This window comes from Eubalaena glacialis, chromosome 3 (genome assembly GCF_028564815.1).
Source record: "Eubalaena glacialis isolate mEubGla1 chromosome 3, mEubGla1.1.hap2.+ XY, whole genome shotgun sequence".
Classification (NCBI taxonomy): Eukaryota; Metazoa; Chordata; class Mammalia; order Artiodactyla; family Balaenidae; genus Eubalaena; species Eubalaena glacialis.
Genome location: NC_083718.1, coordinates 53,693,621 through 53,718,294, shown reverse-complemented (window position 1 = coordinate 53,718,294; position 24,674 = coordinate 53,693,621). Strand labels below are relative to the sequence as shown.

Genomic DNA, 24,674 nt, shown 5'->3' with positions numbered 1-24,674 from the left:
AGACTTTAAATGTTTTAATCAGTTTTTATTTTCTTTGTAGGAAAAGTCAATCTGGTCCACTCTCTCAGAGTAAAGAAGGGACCCTTGACTCCAAGCATCAGAAGTTTTCCCCTTCATATGATAGTTATTCTGAGTCTTCAAGATACAAGAATCGCGATAGAAGGTAAAAAGAGTTTGATTTAGTAAAGTCTGATAAATGGCTTAGACATTGCTTTTTTTTGATTCCTTAATCTTGTTTCTTTAAATGAAATAGTGTCTTCCTTTCTGTTCTGGCTTCCCCCATTTAATTAGCTGATTTACAAAATAGTTGTTCCATGTAATAATATAGCTACCATTCCTTGACAGTCTACATTGTACAAGTACTGTGTAAGTTGTTCTTCCTGCATTTAATCTTCACAACAATCTTCCAAGACAGATATTATCCTCTTTTTATAGATAAGGGAACTGAGGCCCATGGAGATGTTAAGAAACTCACCCACCGTCACATAGCTAGTGGCACACCAAGGAATTGAACCATGGTTTGTCTGGCTCCAAAGCACATTGCTTTGCTGACATCCATATTTTTTGACATTTCTGTATGTACTAATTTTTATCATTATGAAAGAAGATTGAATACTTTGTCCTTGTACTTGGCACAAGTATTAACATCTATAATTTTCAATTGTGGTTCTGTCCTTGGATTAAAAGGTTTTAGAGGCCTCTTTCCAGCATTCTTAGAGGTAGGATACCTATATTGTCAAAGTATACTAAAACCTCAATTTAAAAAATCATGAGACTAAAAAACATGAAGATTAATGTGGGGTAAGTACCAACAATTATTAAGTACTTACTCTGTGTCTGGAACTATATGACTTTCATTTAACCTTCACTGACAATTTAGGCCATCATCTGAGTTACTGCAGTGGACTCCTAATAGGTTTCCCTGTCCTGTGACCTTTCCCCACTTCATACATTAACCGCATGGCAACCAGAGTGATTTTTCTAAAATTTGCCGCCAATTGGTTATTTACCTGTTTGAAACCTTCAGTGTTTCCTCAGAGCCACTTAGTATAGTGTGAAAGTCCCTTTATTATTGAGCCTTTAGTCAATCTCCAGCCCTGTCACTTGGCATTTGTCCTCTTACCATATTCTACTGGCTCTAACTACTTCCGTTTCTCTAAAGAGCCATGCTCTCTTTGTCTCCTGTGCCATTACCTATGATATACCTTCTTTCTGGACCCTCCCCGCTCCATTTCATTTAGTTTACTTTTACTTGCCCTTTAAGAATCAGTATTACCCCTCATCTGCTTTAGAGATCCCTTCTGTGTTCTCCCACAGCACTCCGTATAACTATTACAGCCTTTACCACCTTCTATATTCTCACTCCTTTACTTATCACTTGTAGACTAGACTTGGAGTTCTTTGAGGGCTTCATTTTCGTCATCCCCAAAAGAAACCCTGTACCCATTAACAGTCACTTCTTATGTCCTTTCCCAGCCTCTGGTGACAACTAATCTACTCTCTATTTCTATTTTATATGGATTGTTATCTGTTTTGGACATTTCATGTAAATAGCATCATACAATGTGTGGTTCTTTGCTACTGGCTTCTTTAACTTACCATAATGTTTTCAAGGTTTGTCTATCATGTATCAGTACTTTATTCCTTTATATAGCCAAATAATCTACTGCATGGATATCCCACAATTATCCATCAGTTGTTGGACATTAGGATTGTTTCCACTTTTTGGCTCTTATGAATGGTGCCACTGTGTACATTCATGTACAAGTTTTTGTGTGGTCATGTGTTTTCGTTTCTCTTGGGTATATACTTAGGAAAAGGATTGCTGGGTCATAATAGTAACTCTGTTTAACATCTTGAAGATATGCCAAACTGTTTTCCAAAACAGCTGCTCCATTTTACATTTTCACCAGGAATATAAAAATTTTCCACATCTTTACCCACACTTGTTGGTAGGCTAATGAAGACTGTATCATTCTTGTATCCCCAGAGCTTAACAAAATGCCTAGCACATAGTAGGCAATCTACTACATGTTTCTTGGGTGAATGATTGGTGTGTAACTGCCAAGTGGAAGAATTGAGATTAACCCCATATCCTACTGACTCCAAAGCACTTGCAGTCTCCTGCATTCTGTCTTTTACCTTATAGCTTTATTATACAATTTATCCTTTTGAAAACATTTATTAAGTGAGACAAATAATTGCATAATATTCTGATAAATACTATCGTAGAAATATGCACAAAAAAACAGTATAAACACAGAGACCTTCCTTGGGAGTGGAGAAGGGGTCCACAAACAATTTGCAGAAATGATACTTCAACTGAGTCTTGAATTCATTAGGCAGAGAGGGAAGGAAGGGCATGTCACAAGAGGAAATAGCTTATTCAGAGGATCTCAGAACTTGGCTTATGATTGGCTATATATTTATATTTAGTGAATGGATAAATTAAGGAAAGCAAAGAGGGAGGAAGGAAAACATTGAACTTGAAAACAAATTCACTAAGCATTTGGAAACTTGAGGCTTAAAGTCAGGGGAAGGGTGGAGCTAGTGATACAGATTTGAGGCTCATTCCAAATGATAGCAGTTGAAATTATAGAGACGCATAAGTTTGTCCAAGGAGAGTATATAGCATAAAGGAGAAAGGAACCAAAACCAAAACGCTAGGATGCACAATCAGTTGAAGAAAAGATAGAAAAATTAAAAGGAAGCGAAAGAAACACAGGAAAATGTGCTAGGGAGGTAGGAAGAGAAGCAGGTGGGAGTAGAGTCAGGGAATATAAGAAAGGAGAACCCTTTTATTTATCATTTAATTTTGATATAATTTCAAGCTTACAACAACTTTGCAAGAATAATATAAAGTTCCCAAATATCTTTCATCCACGTTACCCTAGTGTTAACACTTTACTACATTTGCTTTAGTGAACTTTTAAAAAAGGAGATAAGAGGTTCATACCTCTGATGTTGTAGAAAAAGAAATTATGTATTGGATTTGACAATTAGAGTTTAGGTGGAGTTTACAAGAACTGTTCCAGTAGAATAGTAGGGAATTGAAGCAGACTGCGATAAATTATGAGGTTGATGAAAAGTAAGGAAGTGGAAACAGCAGATAGAAGCCGTTTTGTAGATTGATTTTAAGTAGATTGATTTTAAAATGAGAGGAAAAAAGGGAGTGATAGCCTGAGAATAGTGGTTCCCCATTATGACTATTTAAAAGTGAAACCTCTTTCTTCTACTCATCTTTCCTGAAACAGTTTCTTCTCAGACTTATGTCTACGTAGCATTTTTATGTTTTATATTATATATTTTGTCATTTCATATCTTGATCATAAGGCACATTTCCTTGGCCAAATAAGTTTACTTTGAAGTTATGATCCTTATTTTGTTACCTTTATTTTTTTTCTGGTTTGTTTCCATAATACTCTTAAACAGGAGTAGTAGTGGTAGCAGCCGTCAAGAAAGTCCTTCAGTTCCCTCTTGTAAGGAAAATGAGAAGAAACTTCATGGTGAAAAGATGGAGAGTTCTATTGATGAACAGGTCCAGACTGCTGTGGATGATTCTCTACGAAGTGATAGTGTACCATCTCTTCCCGATGAGAAAGGTAACTTTCTTTGCACATGTATGTATAATTATCGTTTGGGGAGGCTTCCAGAACCCTTTGAGATATTTGTGACTGAACTAATTAATATAATTAGACAAGGTTTTATGTCTGATATTAAATGTATTCAAGTGAAACTGTTTGAAGGCCATACACCATGCCAGTAGTAACCTTGCTAATATTTTACATGGTTGTGTGTCATGATTCTGAGGGGAGGCAAGACTAAATCTAGGTGACCATGCATGTGAATGGAATATATACTCAGTACTGAAAAAAATTACTTTTATCCTATTGTAGATGTGTAACACGATCATAAAAAGGAGAATACATTATTAGAACTTTAAATTTTAAACAATATAATAAGGTACAATTTCTTCTAAATGATGATAACATCAGATATATTAAATAGATTAAAATTCATTACTTTTCCTGGATCATAAATTAAAGCTGTACTCCTGTCGAATCATGGGTAGTAAATAATATAGCAAAGAAAACAGAATCTGGCAACAAATGGCACCTTTAAGACATTAAGTTGGTAAATTAATAGCCTCCATTCTAGATTTATTTTTTAAATAACTGGTCATTAAGTAGTGCTTTTGATTGATAGTCTAGAACCGTAGTCTTCAAAACAGGATGGGCAAGACAGTCTTTGGAGTGTAAGAAGACAATATTTACATTTAAAATTTTTTCATCCTTTAAAAATCTTTTCTGTAAATTTTATAGTGAATATAATATAGGGATATAGTAGTCTATAGTTATGGCAGCCCTAGCTGATTAATACAGATGTTGGTACCTAGAAGTTGGGGTGATGCTATAACAAATACTAAAAGTGTAGCAGTGGCTTTGGAACTGGATGATGAGTAAAGGATAGAAGAGTTTTGAGGTTCATGCAAGAAAAAGCCTACACTGCCTTGCAGAGATTGTTGGTAGGAATGGTCATTAAAGGTGATTCCGATGAAGTCCAATAAAGGTGGAAATGAGGAACATGTTATTGGAAACTGGAAGATAGGCAATCCTTGTTATAAAGTGGCAAAGAACTTGACTGAACTTGTTCTAGTGTTTTGTGGAAAGTGGAAGTTAAAAGTGATGACCTTGGATATTTAGCTGAGGAGATTTCTAAGTAAAATGTTGAAGGCATAGCCTAGTTTCTTCTTACTGCTTATAGTAAAATGTGAGAGAAGAAATAAACTGAAGGAATTATTAAGCAAAAAGGAACCAGAATTTGAAGATTTGGAACATTCTCAGCCTATCCGTATTGTAAAAAATGAGAAAGTGAGTTCTGGAGAGAACACCAAGGGTGTGACTGGACAGTTACTTCGTAAAGACATTACCCATGGATTTAATCAGCCATCTCAGCATGTTCAGCAGAAGCCAGGCACAGAGATGGGGTTATACTAGCAGAGACACAGCCAGTTTGGACTAAAGGGCAAGAGACAGGATGAAATATAGGAAAGCTTTCAGACTTCTGGGATTCTGTGGGATGGGACAATAGAGCTATCCAGCTGTGAACATGCCTATCCTTCAAGAAAGCTAAGGTGGCTAGAATTCATGGGACAACCAAAATCCAAAGAAATTAAAACATTGAAAAACTAGTATGAAGAAGAAAACAGGGGAAAATCTAGGTCACTTTGGTTTGGCAATGATTTCTTAGGTACAACACCAAAAGTACAATCCATGAAGGAAAAAATTGATAAGGTACACTTTGTTAAAAATTAAAAACTTCTGCTCTGTAAGAGACATTATTAAGAGAATGAAAAGCCACAGACAGTTAGAAAATATTTGTAAATCACATTTGGTAAAAGACTTATATCCAGAATGTATAAAGGACTCTTAAAACTCATCAGGAAAATCAGCAACCCAATTAAAAAATATGCAAAAGAGCTGAACAGACACACTTCGTTGAAGAAAATATACAAATGGCAGATAGACATGGGAAAGGTCTTCAATATCATATATTTATAGGGAAGTGAAAATTAAAATCTCAATGAGATACTATAACGTGCCTATTGGAATAGCTAAAATCCAAAATAACAACAAATTGGTGGCAAGGATGCTGAGCAACAGGAACTTGAATTCATCACTGATGTGCAAAATAGCACAGCGCCGCTGGAAGACATTTACACAGCATTTTTCTTTTTTTTTAATGGTAGGTTTCTGCTTTTAAGATTTATTTATTTATTTTTATTGATTGATTGATTGGTTGCTATGTTGGGTCTTCGTTTCTGTGCTAGGGCTTTCTCCAGTTGCGGCAAGTGGGGGCCACTCTTCATCGCAGTGCGCGGGCCTCTCACTATCGTGGCCTCTCTTGTTGCAGAGCACAGGCTCCAGACGCACAGGCTCAGTAGTTGTGGCTCACGGGCCTAGCCGCTCCGTGGCATGTGGGATCTTCCCAGACCAGAGCTCGAACCCATGTCCCCTGCATTAGCAGGCAGATTCTCAACCACTGCGCCACCAGGGAAGCCCCATACACAGCATTTTATAATGACCCAGCAATCACATGCCTAGGTATTTGCCCAAGTGATCTGAAAACTTATGTCCACACAAAAATCTATACACTAATATTTGTGGCATTATTATTCATAATTGCTAAAAAATTGGAAGCTATTCAGGGCTACTAATTGAATATCTACTGAAAACTGTTACAGTGGTAAAATCTACTTGCTCCATATTCTTTTATTATAGATTCAACTTCTGTTGCAACAGAATATTCCCTGAAATTTGATGAATCCATGACAGAAGATGAAATAGAAGAAAGATCATTTCGATCTTTACTACCTTCTGAGAGTCATCGCAGATTTAACATGGAAAAGAAAAGAGGCCATCATGATGACTCTGATGAAGAAACTTCCCCAGAAAAGACTACACTGTCCTCTGCCAAGGTGTGTTTCAGTTTACCTGTGGAGATACTTCATAAATAGTTGTGGATGTGTTCTCTCAAAGGTATGAGGAATTATTTTGTACTTGAACTCAATTGTCAGCTACCAGAATGATTTTCCTGAGATATCAATTTTATGTTATATTTTTGGTATAGAATCTGGCTTTGCTTTCCTTATAAAGTAGCTTACAAACTTATTCCTTGGAATGATATATAAGGCTTTTGAGGATCTGAGCCAAAGTTATGTCTTTAGCTTTTTCACTTACTTCACCCTTACAACACTGTATTCCATTAAAAATTTTTCATTTATATCTTTCTTCTTATTAAATTGTAAGCCTTTTGAATAACAGGGGCAAATTCTTACCCAGCTTTACACCCCTGGGACAGTACCTGGCTTACAGTAGTTGTTAAAATTTTATTGGGTGAATAAATTAGCAGATGAATGTTACTGGCTTTCACTTGCCTTTTTTTTTTGAAGAATGTTCTCTTACGTGGTTGACAGCCTTTTTATATACATAATTTATTTTTATAAGTGCATACCTCTTTTTTTTTAATTTATTTATTTTATTTATTTATTTTTGGCTGCATTGGGCCTTCGTTGCCGTGCGCGGGCTTTCTCTAGTTGCGGCAAGCGGGGGCTACTCTTTGTTGTTTCGGTGGCTTCTCTTGTTGTGGAGCACGGGCAGTAGGCGTGCGGGATCCAGTAGTTGTGGTGCGCAGGCTCAGTAGTTATGGCTCGTGGGCTCTAGAGCACAGGCTCAGTAGTTGTGGCTCACGGGCCCAGTTGCTCCGCGGCATGTGGGATCTTCCTGGGCCAGGGCTCGAACCCGTGTCCCCTGCATTGGCACGTGGATTCTTAACCACTGCGCCACCAGGGAAGCCCAAGTGCATACCTCTTTTAATGAAGTTAATTAAATTCCAAAAGGTTTAGATGGTGATAAACACGACATAAACTCTCTAACTCAGGAGCTGAGCATGCCATTCTCAGGAGGACAAGACAGCTTTTCTAAATTTACTATGGAGATGGTTAGACAGTATATGAAAGAAGAGGAAATGAGAGCAGCTCACCAGTCTTCACTCCTGCGTCTCCGTGAAAAGGCCTTGAAGGAGAAAACTAAAGCTGAATTAGCCTGGCTAGAGCATCAGAAAAAGTAAGTTCTTTCAGTGAACATAGTTTTGACTGTTCGATTTCTCCTTTCATGAAAAGGAAATGCCTTGTTTTTAAAGATGTTTTTGTTTCCTCATCTAATTTAATTTGATCAACCCAGTTTCTCAAGCTAGAAAAACAGCAGTCATCCTCGAATCATGTTGCTTTCAAGACATCCTAAACATATAACATTTTCTTTGCATTTCTCTTTCATCACTTAACTGACTCTTATATTGTTGTTTTATACTTAATTCCTTTACTATGTTATAAATTTCTCAAAGCTATTTTATCTTTAAAGGACAGTCTAGGGTTTGCATATATCATATATCCAATAAAATATTTGTTGGGTTAGGAGTTGCTGCATGCAGCAACTATTTTCCACATTTGAAAATGTTAAATGGGTTAGAGATTTGTTAGTGGTTGAGAATTCTTGACATTAGAATAGAAATTTAATCTAATCTTTGTCTCAATGGGAATAATTGCAGACATCTACGAGATAAAGGAGAAGATGATAAAATGCCCCCACTCCGAAAGAAACAACGTGGTTTGCTCTTAAGGTTGCAGCAAGAAAAGGTATGTTAGGAAAAACACTCCTTTAAGAGAACGTAAGGCGACAAGTTAGATTGTGGAATCTATTATTTTGCCTAATCTCTTTTTCTTCTTATCACATTAAAGGAGATTTAGTTGCTATTTACCACTGTTGATGCCTACTACTATAATTACAGGAGTTGCTTAGTGGCCTATCGTTTTTCTCCTAAATTAGGGTTGTGTTTCACTGCTAACTGAATACAATATAGAGTAAGACCTTCTGCCTTCATTTACTATGTAAAATAAAATTGTGCTTTGATATGCATATTTTTAAAATTAAGATGTTTGTGAGTCTAATTGGATTAATTACTTAGTCACTGTTTCCCCAAATAGATTTTCAAGACATATGAATTACAAATTGACAAATATTTTGGCTTAATGGACTCAGAAAGACCTGGCATTTGTATCCTGGAGAGGCAGCATGGTGTAGTGGTTAAGAATTCAGGCTCTAGAGTCAGATTGCCTTGATTAAAATCCCAAACCTTCCAATTATTAGTTTTATAATCTTGGAAAGTTACTTAACTTCTCTGTTCCTCAGTTTCCTTATTTATAAACCGAGCATAATAATGATAACATACTTTGTAGGGTTGTTAAGAGGAATAAATGAGTTAATACATATAATAACTTAGAACAAACCTTGGCACAAAGGTAAGTGCTCAATAAATGTTAGTTGTTATTATTTGAATTCCAGCTTCGTCAGTTGCAAATGCGTATTCATGGTCAAGTTTAAGTAACTCTCTGAGACTTAGTTTCCTTATCTGTTGGAGTGAGATTTTATTTCATATGGTGGTTGTGAGGATTAAATGAGGTAACATACGTAAAATCTGTTTCACGTTGCCTGGTAAGTATTTAATAGATTCTAGTTTTCTTTTCCTTTATTGACCTGTTTTCAGGTACTAGCTACTGTGTTGGATGATCTGTGAACTTAATCATTTGAGTTATATATTGGAATATTAATAGTTTTTTTAAAACTTTGCCGTAAGAGGAACTCCCTGGCATTCCAGTGGTTAGGACTCAGTGCTTTCAGTGCCAGGGCCTGGGTTCAATCCCTGGTTGGGGAACTAAGATCCCACAAGCTGCGTGGCGTGGCCAAAAAATAAAAATAAAAAATAAATAAACAAAAATTAGTCTTTGATTTTTCAGTAGATTTACTATGATTTGCCTAGGTGTGGTTTCTTTTGCACTGATACTATTTAGAGTTTGCAGAGCTTCTTGAATCTGTTGTTAGTAGTATTTCATCAGTTTTTGAAAATTATCTCTTCAGGTGTTGCTTTTGTCCTTTTCTCTCATTCCTTTCCTTCAGAGGCTCCAAGTAGATAAACGTTAGACCTTTGGACAATTTACCACGTCTCTGTTCTGCTCTGTTTTGTTTTAATGTCATTCTTTAAAACAGTAAAACAACCACGACAACAACATCATCAACTACAACAAAAAACCACTGTGCTTCTGTTTGGAAAGTTTTTATTGACCTGTCTTTGAATTCGTTAGTTATAGCTTCTGCACCGTGATGTGTACTGTTAAATCTATCCAATGAGTTCTTAATTTGATTTCTTTTTTAGTTCTATAAAATCTGTTTTGTTCTTTTTTATAGATTTTAATTCTTGTTGAAATTCTCTACCTTTTCATCTGTTTTTTGACCTTTTTCTGTTATTTTTTGAACACATTATTCATAGTTATTTTAACTTCCTTATCTGCTAACTCTATCATTTGGACATCTTTGTGTCCGCTACTATTGTCTGTTTTTATTTTTTATTATCATATGACCCTTTTTCTTAAGATGCCTAGTAATTTTTTTTATTGAACACTGTGTATAAATAACTGCAGAGGCTCCAGATGATGTTATCTTCCCCTAGAGAGGATTTATCCTTTCCTCTTCTATGCAGTTAGAGTGGTCAGCTGTTCACTTTATTCCACTCAGGGGCTGAGCTGGGTAGGCATTGGGCTGCAGACTTGGTAAGCCTCAGTCTACTTCTGCTTTGCATTGACGCTCGGTTGTGACCCCGCAGGGATTTCAGTTGAAAACCAGGTTAACCTGTTTTACCAACACAAGAGACTGTTGGGTATTTCTGCTCTGCTGTTGAGAGGTTTCTGGCTTAATTCCTTAGCCTTTTTGCCTATGCTGCTTGAGAATTGGCGGATACTTTGAGGTGAAGACTGAGTTTGAAGCCTTAAGTCTTAAGACTTAAGTTTAAGACTTAACTGTCTTAGGTCTTAGTTTTTTTCACTGCAGTTCTCTGTAGCAGGTGGGAGTGTTAACTGGTGTAATGACTTTCAGAGCAGTTTGACTATAACTAGGTAAATTGAAGACACATAATTTATGACTCAGCATTTCTATGTGTTGGTAAATATCCTAGAGAAGCTTTTACAGTATATAGGGAAAAGTGGAAACTATTTCTTCAGTAAGAGAATAGATGAACCAGTTCATATTTCTGCAAGAAAATATAACACTGCAGGAAAAAAGAATGCATTAAATATAAGAACTGTTTAATAATGGTAATGTTCTGTATCTCTGCTATCCAATACAGTAGCTACTAGCCCCATGTAGCTTTTTTAAAAAAAATTATTTATTTATTTTGGCTGCGCTGGGTCTTAGTTGTGGGACGCGGGATCTTTTTAGTTGCGGCATGCGAACTCTTAGCGGCGGCATGCATGCGGGATCTAGTACCCTGACCAGGGATGGAACTCGGCCCCCTGCATTGGGAGCGCGGAGTCTTACCCACTGGACCACTAGGCAAGTCCCCACATGTAGCTTTTGAGTACTTAAAATGTGGCTAGTGCAACCAAGAAACTGAAATTTTAATTTCACTTAAAATTAATCTCAATTTAAATAGCTACATGTAGCTATTGACTACTGTATTGAACAGGACAGCAGTAGGTCTTATCAGAGATCATAATATTGGGACTATCCTGGCAGTCCAGTGGTTAAGACTCTGCCTTTCCACTGCAGGGGGCACAGGTTTGATCCCTGGTTGGGGAACTAAGAATCCCTCATGCCATGCAGTGAGGCCAAAAGTTTTTTTTTTTTTAATCATAATATTATTACAGAAAAACAAGATGCAAAAGAATATGTACAATATGATACCATTCTTGTAAATTTTTAAAAGTCACCAATTAGTAATATATGTTCCATGGAATCACTCTTGCATCAAAAGTACACAGCACATGTAGGGATGATATACTTCTGGAGAGGAAAATGGAAAAAGAGATTGGGGTAGAGTTTAGTTTTATCGCTAATGATTTAATTTTGAAACAGAGATTTGAAACAAATGTGGCAAACTGTTCAATCCCAGTGGTGGGGGTTTGAGTGACTGATTTTTCTGCATACTATGTTTATAGTAGGCCAGAATGCTTTTTAAGTGAATGTGCCAAAAATACTCCTTGATCCAACTAGCTGTTACAGACCAGGGTTCTTGGCCTCCTTAATCAATACAAATTGATCAGAGGCCAGACAAGAAATTCAGGCAAGGCTTTATTGGGACCCATGCTGTAGCAGGGGGGAGTGAGAACAAACAATAGGTTCCCTTGCTTGCTTGCTTGCTTTCTGGGGGCGGGCCAGCTGGTTCCTTATGTGGGGTGAGGGTAGGGGTGTGTCCAGGGGTTGGGCTGGAGGGGTGGCTTAGGAGGTTTGCCCACCCCTTAGGTGGTGTTGTGTGCAGGGGGCATGCTCAGTACCCTGTTTTTGCTCCAGGCTCTTCAGAAGTGGCAGTTGGTTTTTTTGGTCTCTTTGTATCTTTTGGGTCCAGAATTTGCCCTAGCATGCACGCAGTTATTTTTAGTCCCATATAGTTTCTTTGTATTTATAGCTTAAGGAGAGGTGTGTCCAGGTGCAAGCTTTGCAGCATTGCAGCAAAGGTTCCCAGGTCGCAGGCCTGTCTCACAGCTACCCCTAGAAAGTTGCCCTCTAGGAATAAAAGCACCAGAGTGTGAGGATATGTGTACTGAGATACTTAACTGCAGTTGTATCAGTAGGGATTATTTTGACATGTAGTGAGATGGCTATGAGGAATTTGGCCACATATCTTTGCACAGCTGTATCCAACAGGAACATATTTTCTTTATTCTCTTTTTTTTTTTTTTGAGGTGAAATTCACATAACATAAAATAACCATTTTAAAATGAATATACCATTAACCATTTTATTTATTTATTTATTTTAAAAATATTTATTTATTTAGGCTGTGCTGGGTCTTAGTTGCAGCATGTGGGCTTCTTAGTTGCGGCATGCAGGCTCTTAGTTGTAGCATGCATGTGGGATCTAGTTCCCTGACCAGGGATTGAATCCGGGCCCCCTGCATTGGGAGTGCGGAGTCATACCCACTGAACCACCAGGGAAATCCCACCATTAACCATTTTAAAGTGAACAGTTTACTTGTACAACCTTATGGCTTATTCTTAAGAGAGATGCAAACACTTTCCCCTTAGAACCCCTTGAAAAAAATCTTTCTTCTAGGCTTGGATTGGGTGAAATTATACATTAATTGGTTTAGAAGCTCAGGCCTAAGCTAGTATCAGTTTTCAAAAGGTGTTCTGTAGAGCTCTGGGGATCCCTGAGACCCTTTCATGGGTCAGGGAGATCAAAACTATTTTCATAAGGATAGTGGGATGTGAATTTGCCCTTTTTATGTGTTGACATTTGCACTAAATGGTGCAGAAACAATGGTGGTAAAATTGCTGGTGCCTTAGCACAGATCAGGGCAGGGGCACCAAACTACTAGTAGTCATTATATCTTCCACTGCCACATACTTGCAGCAAAAAAAATCTAGTTCTACTAAAGAATGTCCTGATTAAGTAGTAAAAATTATTAATTTTATTGTGTTGACCTCTGAGTACTTGTTGTTTTCATATTCTCCGCGACAGGAATGGGAAGCCCACAATTAAGCACTTTTCCTAGATACCAGAGGACGGTGATTAACTCATGGGAAAGCATTTGTGTAGTTTGAATTGCAAGCTGAGCTAGCCAGGTTTTTTTCATGGAATACCATTTTTACTTGAAAGAGTTATTCAGAGACAAACTATGTTTGTTCAGATTAGGGTATTTGACAGTCATTTTCTCAAAAATGAACCAAGTGTGCTTTTCACTTCAAAGAAAGCAATTGACAGTGTTTGTTGCCAATGATAAGGTTCAAACTTTCAAGCAAATGTCAGAATTTTGAAAAATTTCTGTTTACCACCTAATACTAAAGAATTTTTTTTGAGATCACAGTGATATTAATAAATGTGATTTGGGGGGATTGTATAATGAAATATGTGAACATTTGGAAGATCTGCATAACTGAGTGAACTAAACATTTTCCAAATGAGCAATGCATGGTGTTTAAAAAAAATCAAGCCACGGAGATGGGGAGGGATAAATTAGTAGTATGGGATTGACAGATACAAGCTACTATACGTAAAATAGATAAGCAACAAGGATTTACTGTATAGCATAGGGAACTATATTCAATATCTTGTAATAACCTGTAATGGAAAATAATCTGAAAAAAAATTAGTGTATAACTGAATCACTTTGCTGTACACCTGAGACTAACACAGTATTATAAATCAACTATGCTTCAATTAAAAAAAAAAAAACCCAAACCAAAAAAAAAAACCAAGCCAGACAGTAAAGAGGTGTGCAAACATCTACATACTATTTTCACTAATTTTGTTTGTTTTGGAAAATACAGTTATTTTCTTCAAAATGTGAATAAATGCCATTGTACACTCATGAGAGAATGAGAGTGAAAAGGCAAATAATGTCTTAGTATTATGAAGATAGTTTGATCCTGAGAGTCTCCAGAAGGGATCTTAGGAAGCTTCAAGGGTCCTTGGACCATACTTCGAGAACTGGTGCTTGAGAGGAATTCATACACGTGCCCAAGGAGACAAAAAGTATACGGCTGTTGATTATAGTATCGTTTGTAATAGTAGACAACAACCTTATCTAACCATAGAGGTAATTGATACATGAAATCTGTATACCTCCAGTGTAAATTTATGCAGCATTTAGGGGCAAATCAACATGGAGACATATAAAAGCAATGTTTAGTAAATAAAGCAAGATTGAAAATATATATGTATGATATTACTTATAAAATATTTTAAAACATACAAACCAAACAGTATATATTTTTTTGCAGGTAAGTACAAATATTTGTAGAAGAATTTTAAAACGATGTATACCATGGAAGGATATATACCATGATAGTGGTTACCTCTAGGGAGTTGGGGCAGGGAATTGTAGACTGGTGTTATCTGTAATCTTTTATTTCTTTATGAAGTTAAAGACTAAGAGAAAATATGACAGAGTATTAACAATTGTTAATTTGGGATTTTGGAATTAGATGTTTATTGTGCACTTTTCTGCATTTTCAGATAGTTTAAAAAATCAAGCATGATTTAAATAAATTGTAACAAGTTATTAATATCTTTATTATGCTTTATTGACAAGAAAACAGATTACAACAAATTTATGAAAAAAATGGACAGTCTGTTAAATTTTATTATTAATAGTGAAGTGTATCATTTTTTGCCCACTATTAGCAAAAGAAAACAATAATATCCTGCGTGGAGAGAGTTTGGTGCAATGTAGTCTTAAATGTTTCTGGTGGCATTTTATGTGGAGAAAATTCTTTTCTGAAAGCAATTTTAGAAACTGTTCTAAGGGCCATAAAATCATTCATTCTCTTTGACTTGTTTGTCCTACTTTTTGGAATCTCTCCTAAAGAACTAATCCATAGTATGAAACAATTTATAGGCATTAAAGCATTATTCGGAATGGAGTTTAGCAATAGAATAATGGTTACATTAATTAGTTTACTTGATATGCAGTTATTAAACAAATAAGTGTAAAGACTAAATGGCACTATGGAAAAATATGAAGAGTATGTTAAGTTTTAAAAAGGGATATGAAATGATCAGTCGGTTGTAATTATAATTATTTGAATTAAGGAATCATGTTATTTTAGAGTGATGTGACATTTTTTCCTCCTCCACTGCTTAAAAATTTTTCAGTATTATTATTTTTATCTTGAAATGCTGTATGTATTTATTTTTGATATATGTGATGATTGGATTTTCTTTTTAAAATATTATTTTGGACTTGTCTCCTCCAAATTTCAATCCCTCGCCTAACTCTTTAAACTTTAGGCAGAAATTAAACGTCTTCAGGAAGCCAGTAAGGCAGCTCGGAAGGAAAGACAACTGATTCTTAAACAGCAGGAGGAGATAGAAAGGATCCGACAGACTACCATAAAACTGCAGGAGAAGTTGAAGTCTGCAGGGGAGAATAAATTGGTAAATTACATGAAATTATTATTAATTTGTTTTCTGCCTCATGTTGCTTGCTAATACCTAACTCTACCTCATCTTCTAATATGGTGGGTGTGTTCATTCTAGCACTATGATACATTAATGCACCAGGATGAAGTTCTATGTATGTGCCTTTATGTAAAGTGAGAGTCTTTTTTTTCCTCTCATGGGTTATTCAAGTTTTGAAAGGGACATGTAGGTCATATATTAGTTTAAAAATGTTTTCCATTTATAAATTCAGTTGGGACAGAGAGCCTTGTTTTTGCTTATCAATCCAAATATCAATATCATTATATATTCCTCAGAATTAATGGGAATATATTCAATCCAAATATATTCCTCAGAATTAATGGGAGGAATTAATTATTTTTGCTCTTTACATAATGCCTAATATGCCTAATGCCTAATATAATGATACAAGGTTCAAAGGAGATATTCAGACAAAAACAAAATTTGGACCTATTCTGAAATACTGTAAAGTGTCAATATAGTGTTGGAAAACTCAGCCTATATAGCAATACAGTTAAATAAATCTCTTAGTATTCACTGCTTTGATTTTTAAAATTCACTTTAAATTTTGAAACAGTCTCAGATTTATAGAAAATTTCAAACACAGTACAAAGAGCTTTGATTTTCTCAGTCGAGAGTTACGTTGCCAACAAATTAATATTGACACATTAGTTTTCATATCTCTTTAATCTCTTTCAGTCTGGAAAAGTTCCTTGACTCTCATGACCTTCACACTTTGGAAGATTACATGCCAGATATTTTGTAGAATGGTCCTCAAGTTGGGTTTGTCTGATCTTTCCTCATAATTAGATTCAGGTTGTGCATCTTTGGGAGGAATATCACGGAAGTGATGCTGTGTTGTTCTCTGCATTCAATCAGGTGGCACCTGATTTTGATTTATCTCATTACTGATGATGTTAACTCGAACACTTGATTAAGGTGGCATCTACCATACTTCACTGTATAGTTACTCTCTTTCTCTTTGTAATTAATAAGTGCATTGCATGAAGGTGTTTTGAGGCTACATACATTCCTGTTCTTCGTCAAAGTTAAATTTATTTTATTTATATCAGTATGGACTCACGGATTTGTGTTTTACTCAGCATTATAATCTGTTACTATCATTATTTGTTTTGATGCTCACTTTTTCTCAAATTGGGCCATTAGGAGCCTCTTCGAGCAGGTTTCTGTGTCCTTTTGACATGTACCCATCAGTCTTTGAGCACTTTTATGTTTTCTGGAACAAGATGTTTCAGGGTCATCTTTTACTTTCCCTGCCTCAGCCTTGGAATCAGCTGTTTCTCCAAGGAGGATAGTTATTTAGAAATCAAGATCTGGTGCTAAGCATGCTCACTGCTATTCAGGTTTTGTTGCTCCTAAGCAACAAATCTAGGGACTATGTAAGTACATGTATATACATTTTACTTGTGTGATATAATTTTGTCCTTTAAGTAATACCTTAATTTCAGCTATTTTACAAATACTGTTTTGAAGATAAATTAATTTTGAAATGACAGTATTTAAATCAGTTTGAGATCTTAAATTCCAGTATAATTATAATACTTTACTACCCCCTATTGTTTGCAGGACTCTCATAGTGATGATGATACAAAGGACAATAAGGCAACCAGTCCTGCTCCAACTGACTTGGAGACCCGCAGTCCTTCCCCCATTTCAATCTCCAGCAGTGAAACTAGCAGCATTATGCAGAAACTGAAGAAAATGAGAAGCCGCATGGATGAAAAGTAATTCATTTAAAAAAATATCTCCTATTTACACTGAAAGTAGTAGCAACAAATAATATTTTTAATGTATTTCATTAGATTAGATTGATACAACATAATATTTTATGGATTCAGTTGCATTTTAGCAGAGTTATTAAGTCATCCTAGAAGTCAGTTAACTGTAGACCTTATTTATAAAACAAATTTTCTCGATCTTAAATACAGCCAGGTTTCTTATTTTAAAAACCAAAGTAGTATTTGCACATATACCCATGACGTTTTCTCCTTTCTTTTATTAAAAGTTATGAGTAAGCGTGAAATTTTTACCTTTTCTGAAATCTGAGGACATGTCCACTGACTTGAGGGAGCAATTTAAGGGTCTATCTTGAGATCTCATCCTGTGACTCTGACAACTGTCAGGCTTACTCAAGTAGAAGAGTGAAATTTTAACCTTGTGAGTGGGTCTGAATTGCTCAATTAAAATCAGAAAGTCTGGAATTCTCCTGGGATGTTGAATGATTTGGCAGTCTGTCATTCTTATAAAACATTTCTAAGTATTATTTTTTAAAGACTCTTTTAAAGAAAGCTACTCCTACTTAGATATAGCTCAGTTGTGTGTCAGCTTTGACCGTACCAAGTGACATTTACATGAGAGTTTACTCCTTTGCGTGTACATTTGATTAAATACGCTTATAAAGTAGCTGCTTGTGGACTGTTTTCTACCTTCTTTAAATATAGAAGAGAGGTCCATTAAAATTTTTGTTGACTGCTCTTTTATTTTAAGTTAGCAATTTGAACCACAGATTAAACTTAAGTTGTATCTTGATATCCTTTGGCAGTATACTGCCCATCACCAAATTTAATAATGCTCTATGTTTATATGTGACATCAACCTATGATTTAGTTATTTTCTGAACAGTCAAGCAGTTGTAAGTCAAACCTTACTTACTATAGGTACAGTGTTGTACACTGGCACTTCATTGCTTAATTGAAATTGCACTTCAGTAACTTAAAATTGGCATTTGATACCTTAAAAATACCTAAATTTATTATGAAGATAAGTTTAAATAATAAATACGAATTTTTAAAATAAAAAATATAAGGGGGTGAAAACTGAACATTTACAAATGTGTAAGTGTACCTTTTGTATGATTTCCATGGGATAGACCAATTAAGACCTATTCAAATAGGAATTCTTTCTTCCTTCCTGATAAAAATTTCCAGTAGCCTGTGTGGGACGTACTGGATTGCTCCAGGGATCTTTGAATTCAGAATAATCTATCTCATAAATTTTTATAACTGATTTGGCATTTTATATCTGCCTCTAAATGCCTTTGGATCATAAATGTTGGAGGAAGGACAGCTTCAAGGGAAATTTCTTCATTGATTCCTTGCTTGTCTATACCAGTAAAATCTTCATTGCTGGTCTCTATGAATAATATTCTAATAATTTTAATCACATCCATGGAAGGAACTGCTAATCCTATTCTGTTTGTGAGATTAGTCAGTTTATATGGTGTTTATTTGAGATTTGGTTAAAACTTTAAAAACCCTAAATAATAAGTTAAAGGTTGAATTTATTGACTTTGTTCTAAGTTTTGTTAATTATTTTCTCAGAGCCCAAAATACTAAAGACCTAGAATTTTTTTTATCATTGCTCTACCTTTGTCAACTACTGCAGTAAACTTTTGAGAAAAGGCCTTGAAGCATTCAATGACTTCTTGATTTGTTGTTTGAAGCAATGCAGTTGTGTTTGTGGTAGGGCTGGGGTAAGGACAGTAGTTGCAGAGAAATTAGTTTTAATGTTTGGAAGATGATGCTGAAATTTGAGGGTGAAGTGGAGTATTTTCCAAAATTAGCAGTGCATTAAAAAGGAAGATTACTGTTAGGTGATTTTTTTTTGATCTCCAGAACAAAGCACAGTTGGTCCTTGAGCAGCGTGGGGGTTGTGTTAGCAATGCTGCCCTTCCGCATAGATGAAAATCTGCCTAAAACTTGCGTAGTCGGCCCTCCATAGTCGTGGTTCCTCTATGTATGTGGTTCTTCTGTATCTGTAGTGCTATATCTGCGGATTCGGCCAACCACAGATCATGCAGTACTGCAGTATTTGCTACTGAAAAATATTCACATGTAAGTGGACCTATGCATTTCAAACCCACTGTTCAGGGATCCACTGTAATGTGAAAACTAATTTTTGAATACCATTCAGATTACCAAAGCTTCAGAGTTAGATCTCCTTCAACAATGTTGGAATGTCAGCTCAATAGAGTGAGTTAATTTTGTAGTCATTTGCTACAGTAGATAACTAATAAAATTATTTGAGCCTTTGCTACTAGGCACTATTATTTGTTTTGTAGATTAGAAAAGGCCATCTTCTAAGAGATTACTATTTTACTAATATAAAACACTTGTCAGAAAATAGTCATCCTTCTCAAGCAGTTTAGCTAACTTTGGGAGGAACTTTTTCATATATATTACTGCTTATTGTTAACTCTCTGAACTTTGATTCTGTGATAAATATTTTTCTGAAGTGTTCAAACTATTCTTGGCTCCAGTGAAAGATTTCCTTCTTTAATGTTTCACTGAGACAACAATGCCTTTGTTAAAGTTTGTATTTCTAATCTATGGCTTTTCTCTTCTTTTTTAAATAAATAAATTTATTTATTTATTTTTGGCTGAGTTGGGTCTTTGTTGCTGTGCGCGGGCTTTCTCTAGTTGCGGCGAGCAGGGGCTACTCTTCGTTGCAGTGCACGGGCTTCTCATTGCAGAGTCTTCTCTTGTTGTGGCGCACGGGCTCTAGGTGTGTGGGCTTCAGTAGTTGTGTCTCGCGGGCTCTAGAGCACAGGCTCAGAAGTTGTGGCACATGGGCTTAGTTGCTCCGCGGCATGTGGGATCTTCCCGGACCAGGGCTCGAACCCATGTCCCCTGCATTGGCAGGCAGATTCTTAACCACTGCGCCACCAGGCAAGCCCCTCTATGGCTTTTCTTGACCTCTGTACTGAGTTGACATTTTAGAAATAATTTCCGTTTCTCAGTATAGTGAAGAGCAAAAGAAATTTAAACTATGGAAGAGGTTAGTAATAATGAAAATATGTTTGCAAAAGCCACAGACTGTCTAGCCCTCAGTTTTTTGATAATTATTGGTAAATGAAATCTGAGTTTTGTTTACTACTGTGAGGGGGCATTATTTACAGTATAAAGTTGTGAAACAGATATTCATGGGAAAAAAACATACAGTTGACTCTTCCTGTTAATTTGCCAATTCTGTTTTAGGAAAATTATTTACTGAGCAAATGAAACACTGAAAGAATGGTGTTTATCTTCTTCTTTAAGTGTTAAAATAGGATACAGTGCGTTTTTTTTCTTTCATTTGTTAATAGCAGCTTGTTCTTCTGTATTATTTATTAATTATCTACTTATTCCCTCAGCAATTATTTTTTGGGAAATGTGTGAATATAGTAGGTTCTGAGGGATATGAAGATGAATCAAGCATAAACCCTGCCCTTGAAAAGCTTATAGTATAGGTGGAAAAAAGAATAAATATCAGGTTCCTTTAGTGAAGTATATAAAAATCTATTGCTAAGGAAGCTCAGAAGAGGAAGAAATTTTTACTGAAAAGAGTATATATCAAGGAAATTTTCTTGATGAGTGTTCAGAGTTATATACTTTGCATTTGCAAGTGAAGGCTTTTGCTATTCCATTAAAGAAGACATTTTTATTAAAATTTTAAACAATGTATTAAATATCATTGCTTTAAATTAGAAATATAGTTTTCTTAGAGAAGGTTCTAGACTAAGTGTAGTGGATGAATAAATCCTGATAGTCTGATAATGTGCTTTTTTTTTTTTCCTTCCTAGATTAGGGATGATGTACCTGTATCATTTTATTTATTTAAGTATATGCAGATTATTAAACAATTTAATAGAATAGATTTTGCTGTAGGAAAAATAGACTATTTTCTTTTAGGTCAGTACTGTCCATATGCTCATTTATCTTCCTTTTTGAATATCATTAAAAATGCTTAAGTACTTAAAAGAATTGATCCATTTTATAATTAAAAGCACTAGTTTTCATTTTTACTTGTAACAGTATAGAGTTAAAGAATTGTTTAGATCCAGAAAGAATTTTAAAATAATTTAAGGTATTAAGTTTTTATTTTGTTTAACATCTTTCAGAATCAAATGATTTTAGAACTGGAAGTTCTATTTAAAATTTAGATCATAATTTTGCTCTTTCAAATTGTAGCATGCTTTTAGAATCTATTGGAGCACAGTCTACAATTATATTGGCTCATTTATGTCACATGGTCTAGCAATGTGTTGAGGTATGTATTTAAAAAAGTGTGAGGAAGTACTTAAATGAAGAAGGAATCATAAAATGTTGGAACTAGTCGGTCCTTAGGGAGGTCATCTAGTATAGTCCTTTGGTTCTACAGGAAGAAATTGAGGCCTGCAGAGATTAAGTGCCTTGTCCCAGGTCAGGTAGCATAATGGCAGAGCTAGAACTAGAACCCTACTCTCTGGACTTCAGCCAGCTAAAGTGAAAACTGAGTTAGCACATCTGCTTCCAACCTTGTAGTTTTTTTAAATAACTGCATTGATGACTTAAAGGTATCTCAGTAGAAATTGACCCTTCAAAATAGTATTGAAACTGGGAAGGTGCTCAGTGCCTGATTACTACGGTTGAATAGCTGCATAGCTAAAGTTTAGAGTGTAAAATTTTGACTTTAAAAGTGTATTACTTACTTTTGAATTTCTAAAGCTTAAACATTATAGGAACATAATTATTTCCATACTAGGTTAAATCTATCATATGTCTCATCCTAGTCCAGTGTTCTGTAACCGTCAGAGGCCTTGTTGAGGGATGCCTTGATAATAGCCATAAAGTGTATTAGTAGCGTTTTCTATTAATAGGCATTTATGTTTCCATCATTCACAAATTTTGTTTATTTCTTACTTGTGCAGCATATTGAAGGATTGTTAACTCTAGTGTGAAGTGCTACTGCTTCTTTTATCTCAATTTTATACAACTTTTAAGAGACACTCTTGAATTCTAGAATGTATGTATATTAAATAAGGAACGTGTGTTTCTGGGATGAAGTTCCAACTTTAAGTTAAACTTTTCTTACACTATCTCTTAAACCATTTTCTTTTCTTTTTTTTTTTTTTTTTAGCCATTTGTTTTGTTGTTCATTTCTAACCTAGAGCTTTTGAATATGCTTAATCTTTGTAAATGAAAAGTAAATGATTAGTATTTGTTCTAATAGAGAAAATTATTATCCTCTATATTGGGTTGGACAAAAAAATTTAACATGTATTTTTTTACAGTTTATTTCACATCTTCCAATGTTCTACTTTTTGTACTAGGTCATGCATGCATTTAGCAGTTATATACTTAAGAGGGTGGGTGATATTTGAATGTTATGAATAGATTTTTTTGGACCTTTTCCAAGTACATTTGTTTTTGCATAATTGGCGTCAAAATACGTTTATTATACATTCATAAAGAATGGCAAGGAAGATTGCAGTGTCTTATTGAAACTTGGCAAAATTGCACAAAAACTTCAGTGCAGAAAATCAAGGCAATCCAGATATGATAGAGAGAGAGAGAGAGGAGAGAGAGAGGGAGGGAGGGAGAGAGGGAAAGAAAGATAGAGCGAGTATGTAACTGAACAGAGGGAAGGTGAAATATTAAGTTGTATGTGGGGAAACAGACACTGAAATCGTCTGTTATCTAAAGATATACATGTAGTCAAGATTCTACATACTTTTTAAAATTCAAATGAGTGACTGGATTCATACCTAGATTTTCTTACTTCTTTGACTTACTGATATTATTCCTTGCCCTTCCAAGGCAATAAATGTTGCCTTAATCTACAAGTTATTGTTGTGTGCATGTGAACAGGAGCATGCTCTGTCAAAGAGAATTAACCTTTCCAAACCTATATTAGACTTATTTATCCCTTCATATATACAATGGTCTATTTACTATTAAAAAAAGAGAGAAACAATTGGTTTTTTCCTACTTTTATAAGTTTAACATATGGAATTTCTTCTTACTTTTAACCTTAGGATTGATTGAATTGTCCACAGCGTGATTTTTTTTTTTTTTAAACTACTGGTAGTATTTATTGGAACTACCTTAGTTTATTCTTAATTATGCATCCTGGTTTTTTTATAGAATGGGTATTGTATTTCAGTATTATTATTTAAGTGGGCCTTTGTTAAATATAAAGCAAGATACCTCCAGTAGGTCCTGTTGACAGTAAGTTTTATGTTGTAGATGTGAACAAGGTATTTTTACTATAAATTGACTTTCTAAACTATATAACTATTTTCAAGCTTAGATTATAATGATAAGGTTAAGTAAGGCAAATGTACTGCTTTTTAAATTTAAATTCAAGCTTAAAATACGTGACAAGGTACAGATATAAAAACTACTCGTTCAGAATTACATATGTATATACAATTGCTGGTATGCTAGGTTCATGCCCATAATTGTTGTACTCTGTGTTAAAGCTTATGAGAAAACTTATTTAGCTTCACACTCTACTTCTCATTACTTTACTCACAAACAAATAAATTTACCTGAAAGTATACATGATGGTTAAGCAGGAGCTGAGAAGAAAGGCACGTATATTCGGAAATCTTTGGTAAGATCTATACAAGTATATGTTTTATATGTCACACAAAGTATAACACTTGCTTTAACTGAGTAGCTTATAATGTTATTCAGGAAGCATATTAAAAAGTTCTGCACTCAGCTCTTATGCTTTCCCTTTCTCATTCTTTCAGCCTCTTGATCTCTTGGTTTTAAAATCTTCCTCCTTATTTTGTAGACACTGCTCTCCTGTTCACTACTTCTTCTCTGTCTTTACGTCTCATCACTGGGCCTCTCTCAGTGTCTGTTTTCCCAACCTTCATCCCAAATTCCAGCTGTATATCTACAACCAGTTGGTCAGGTAACTTTGCACCTTTTTCAGTGCACTCTTTGATAGAGCATGCTCTTTTCTTTTTGTTTGTTTTTATTGCTTTTTTTTCTTTCTTTTTTTTTCTAACAGCCTAGGGGCTTCTTGTCAAATGTCCCATAGATTTTACCTTTTTGTTTCCACATTAATTTGACATGCTGATTGTTTAAGAAGTGGAGTGATAGTTCTTGTGCTTTTTATTAAGTGTTTGTTGGATGTGTGAATGCATTTTTGTTGATTAGCTAGCACTACAGATCTAACACTTATAATATGAGCAGCCCACCTTTCATTTAGCTGTGGCGTCTACATTTGAGGAGAGCAAATAGTAGCTTTTTAACTACTCAAATAACTATCTAAATCAGTAATGTCCCCTAAGCCTTTGGAGCTAAGATATACTAGGCTATTTAATTCCAGAGATTGGGTTAAATTGAGAAGTTTGAGGCATTTAGTGCATCCTTTTACTCAAGTAAATAA

The 24,674-nt window shown here is 35.2% G+C and overlaps 1 protein-coding gene across 5 annotated transcripts in view; it reads left to right on the top strand.

Moving 5' to 3' along the window:
• CEP350 (centrosomal protein 350) overlaps positions 1-24,674 on the top strand; it is a 133,051-nt gene that overhangs the window by 61,538 nt on the left and 46,839 nt on the right. For all 5 annotated transcript variants that reach the window (XM_061183056.1, XM_061183054.1, XM_061183055.1 and 2 more), the window contains 7 exons: positions 41-163; positions 3,433-3,602; positions 6,282-6,478; positions 7,441-7,625; positions 8,107-8,194; positions 15,339-15,485; positions 17,097-17,254. In XM_061183056.1, the coding sequence (XP_061039039.1) occupies positions 41-163; positions 3,433-3,602; positions 6,282-6,478; positions 7,441-7,625; positions 8,107-8,194; positions 15,339-15,485; positions 17,097-17,254 (1,068 nt within the window). The remainder of the gene's footprint in view (positions 1-40; positions 164-3,432; positions 3,603-6,281; positions 6,479-7,440; positions 7,626-8,106; positions 8,195-15,338; positions 15,486-17,096; positions 17,255-24,674) is intronic.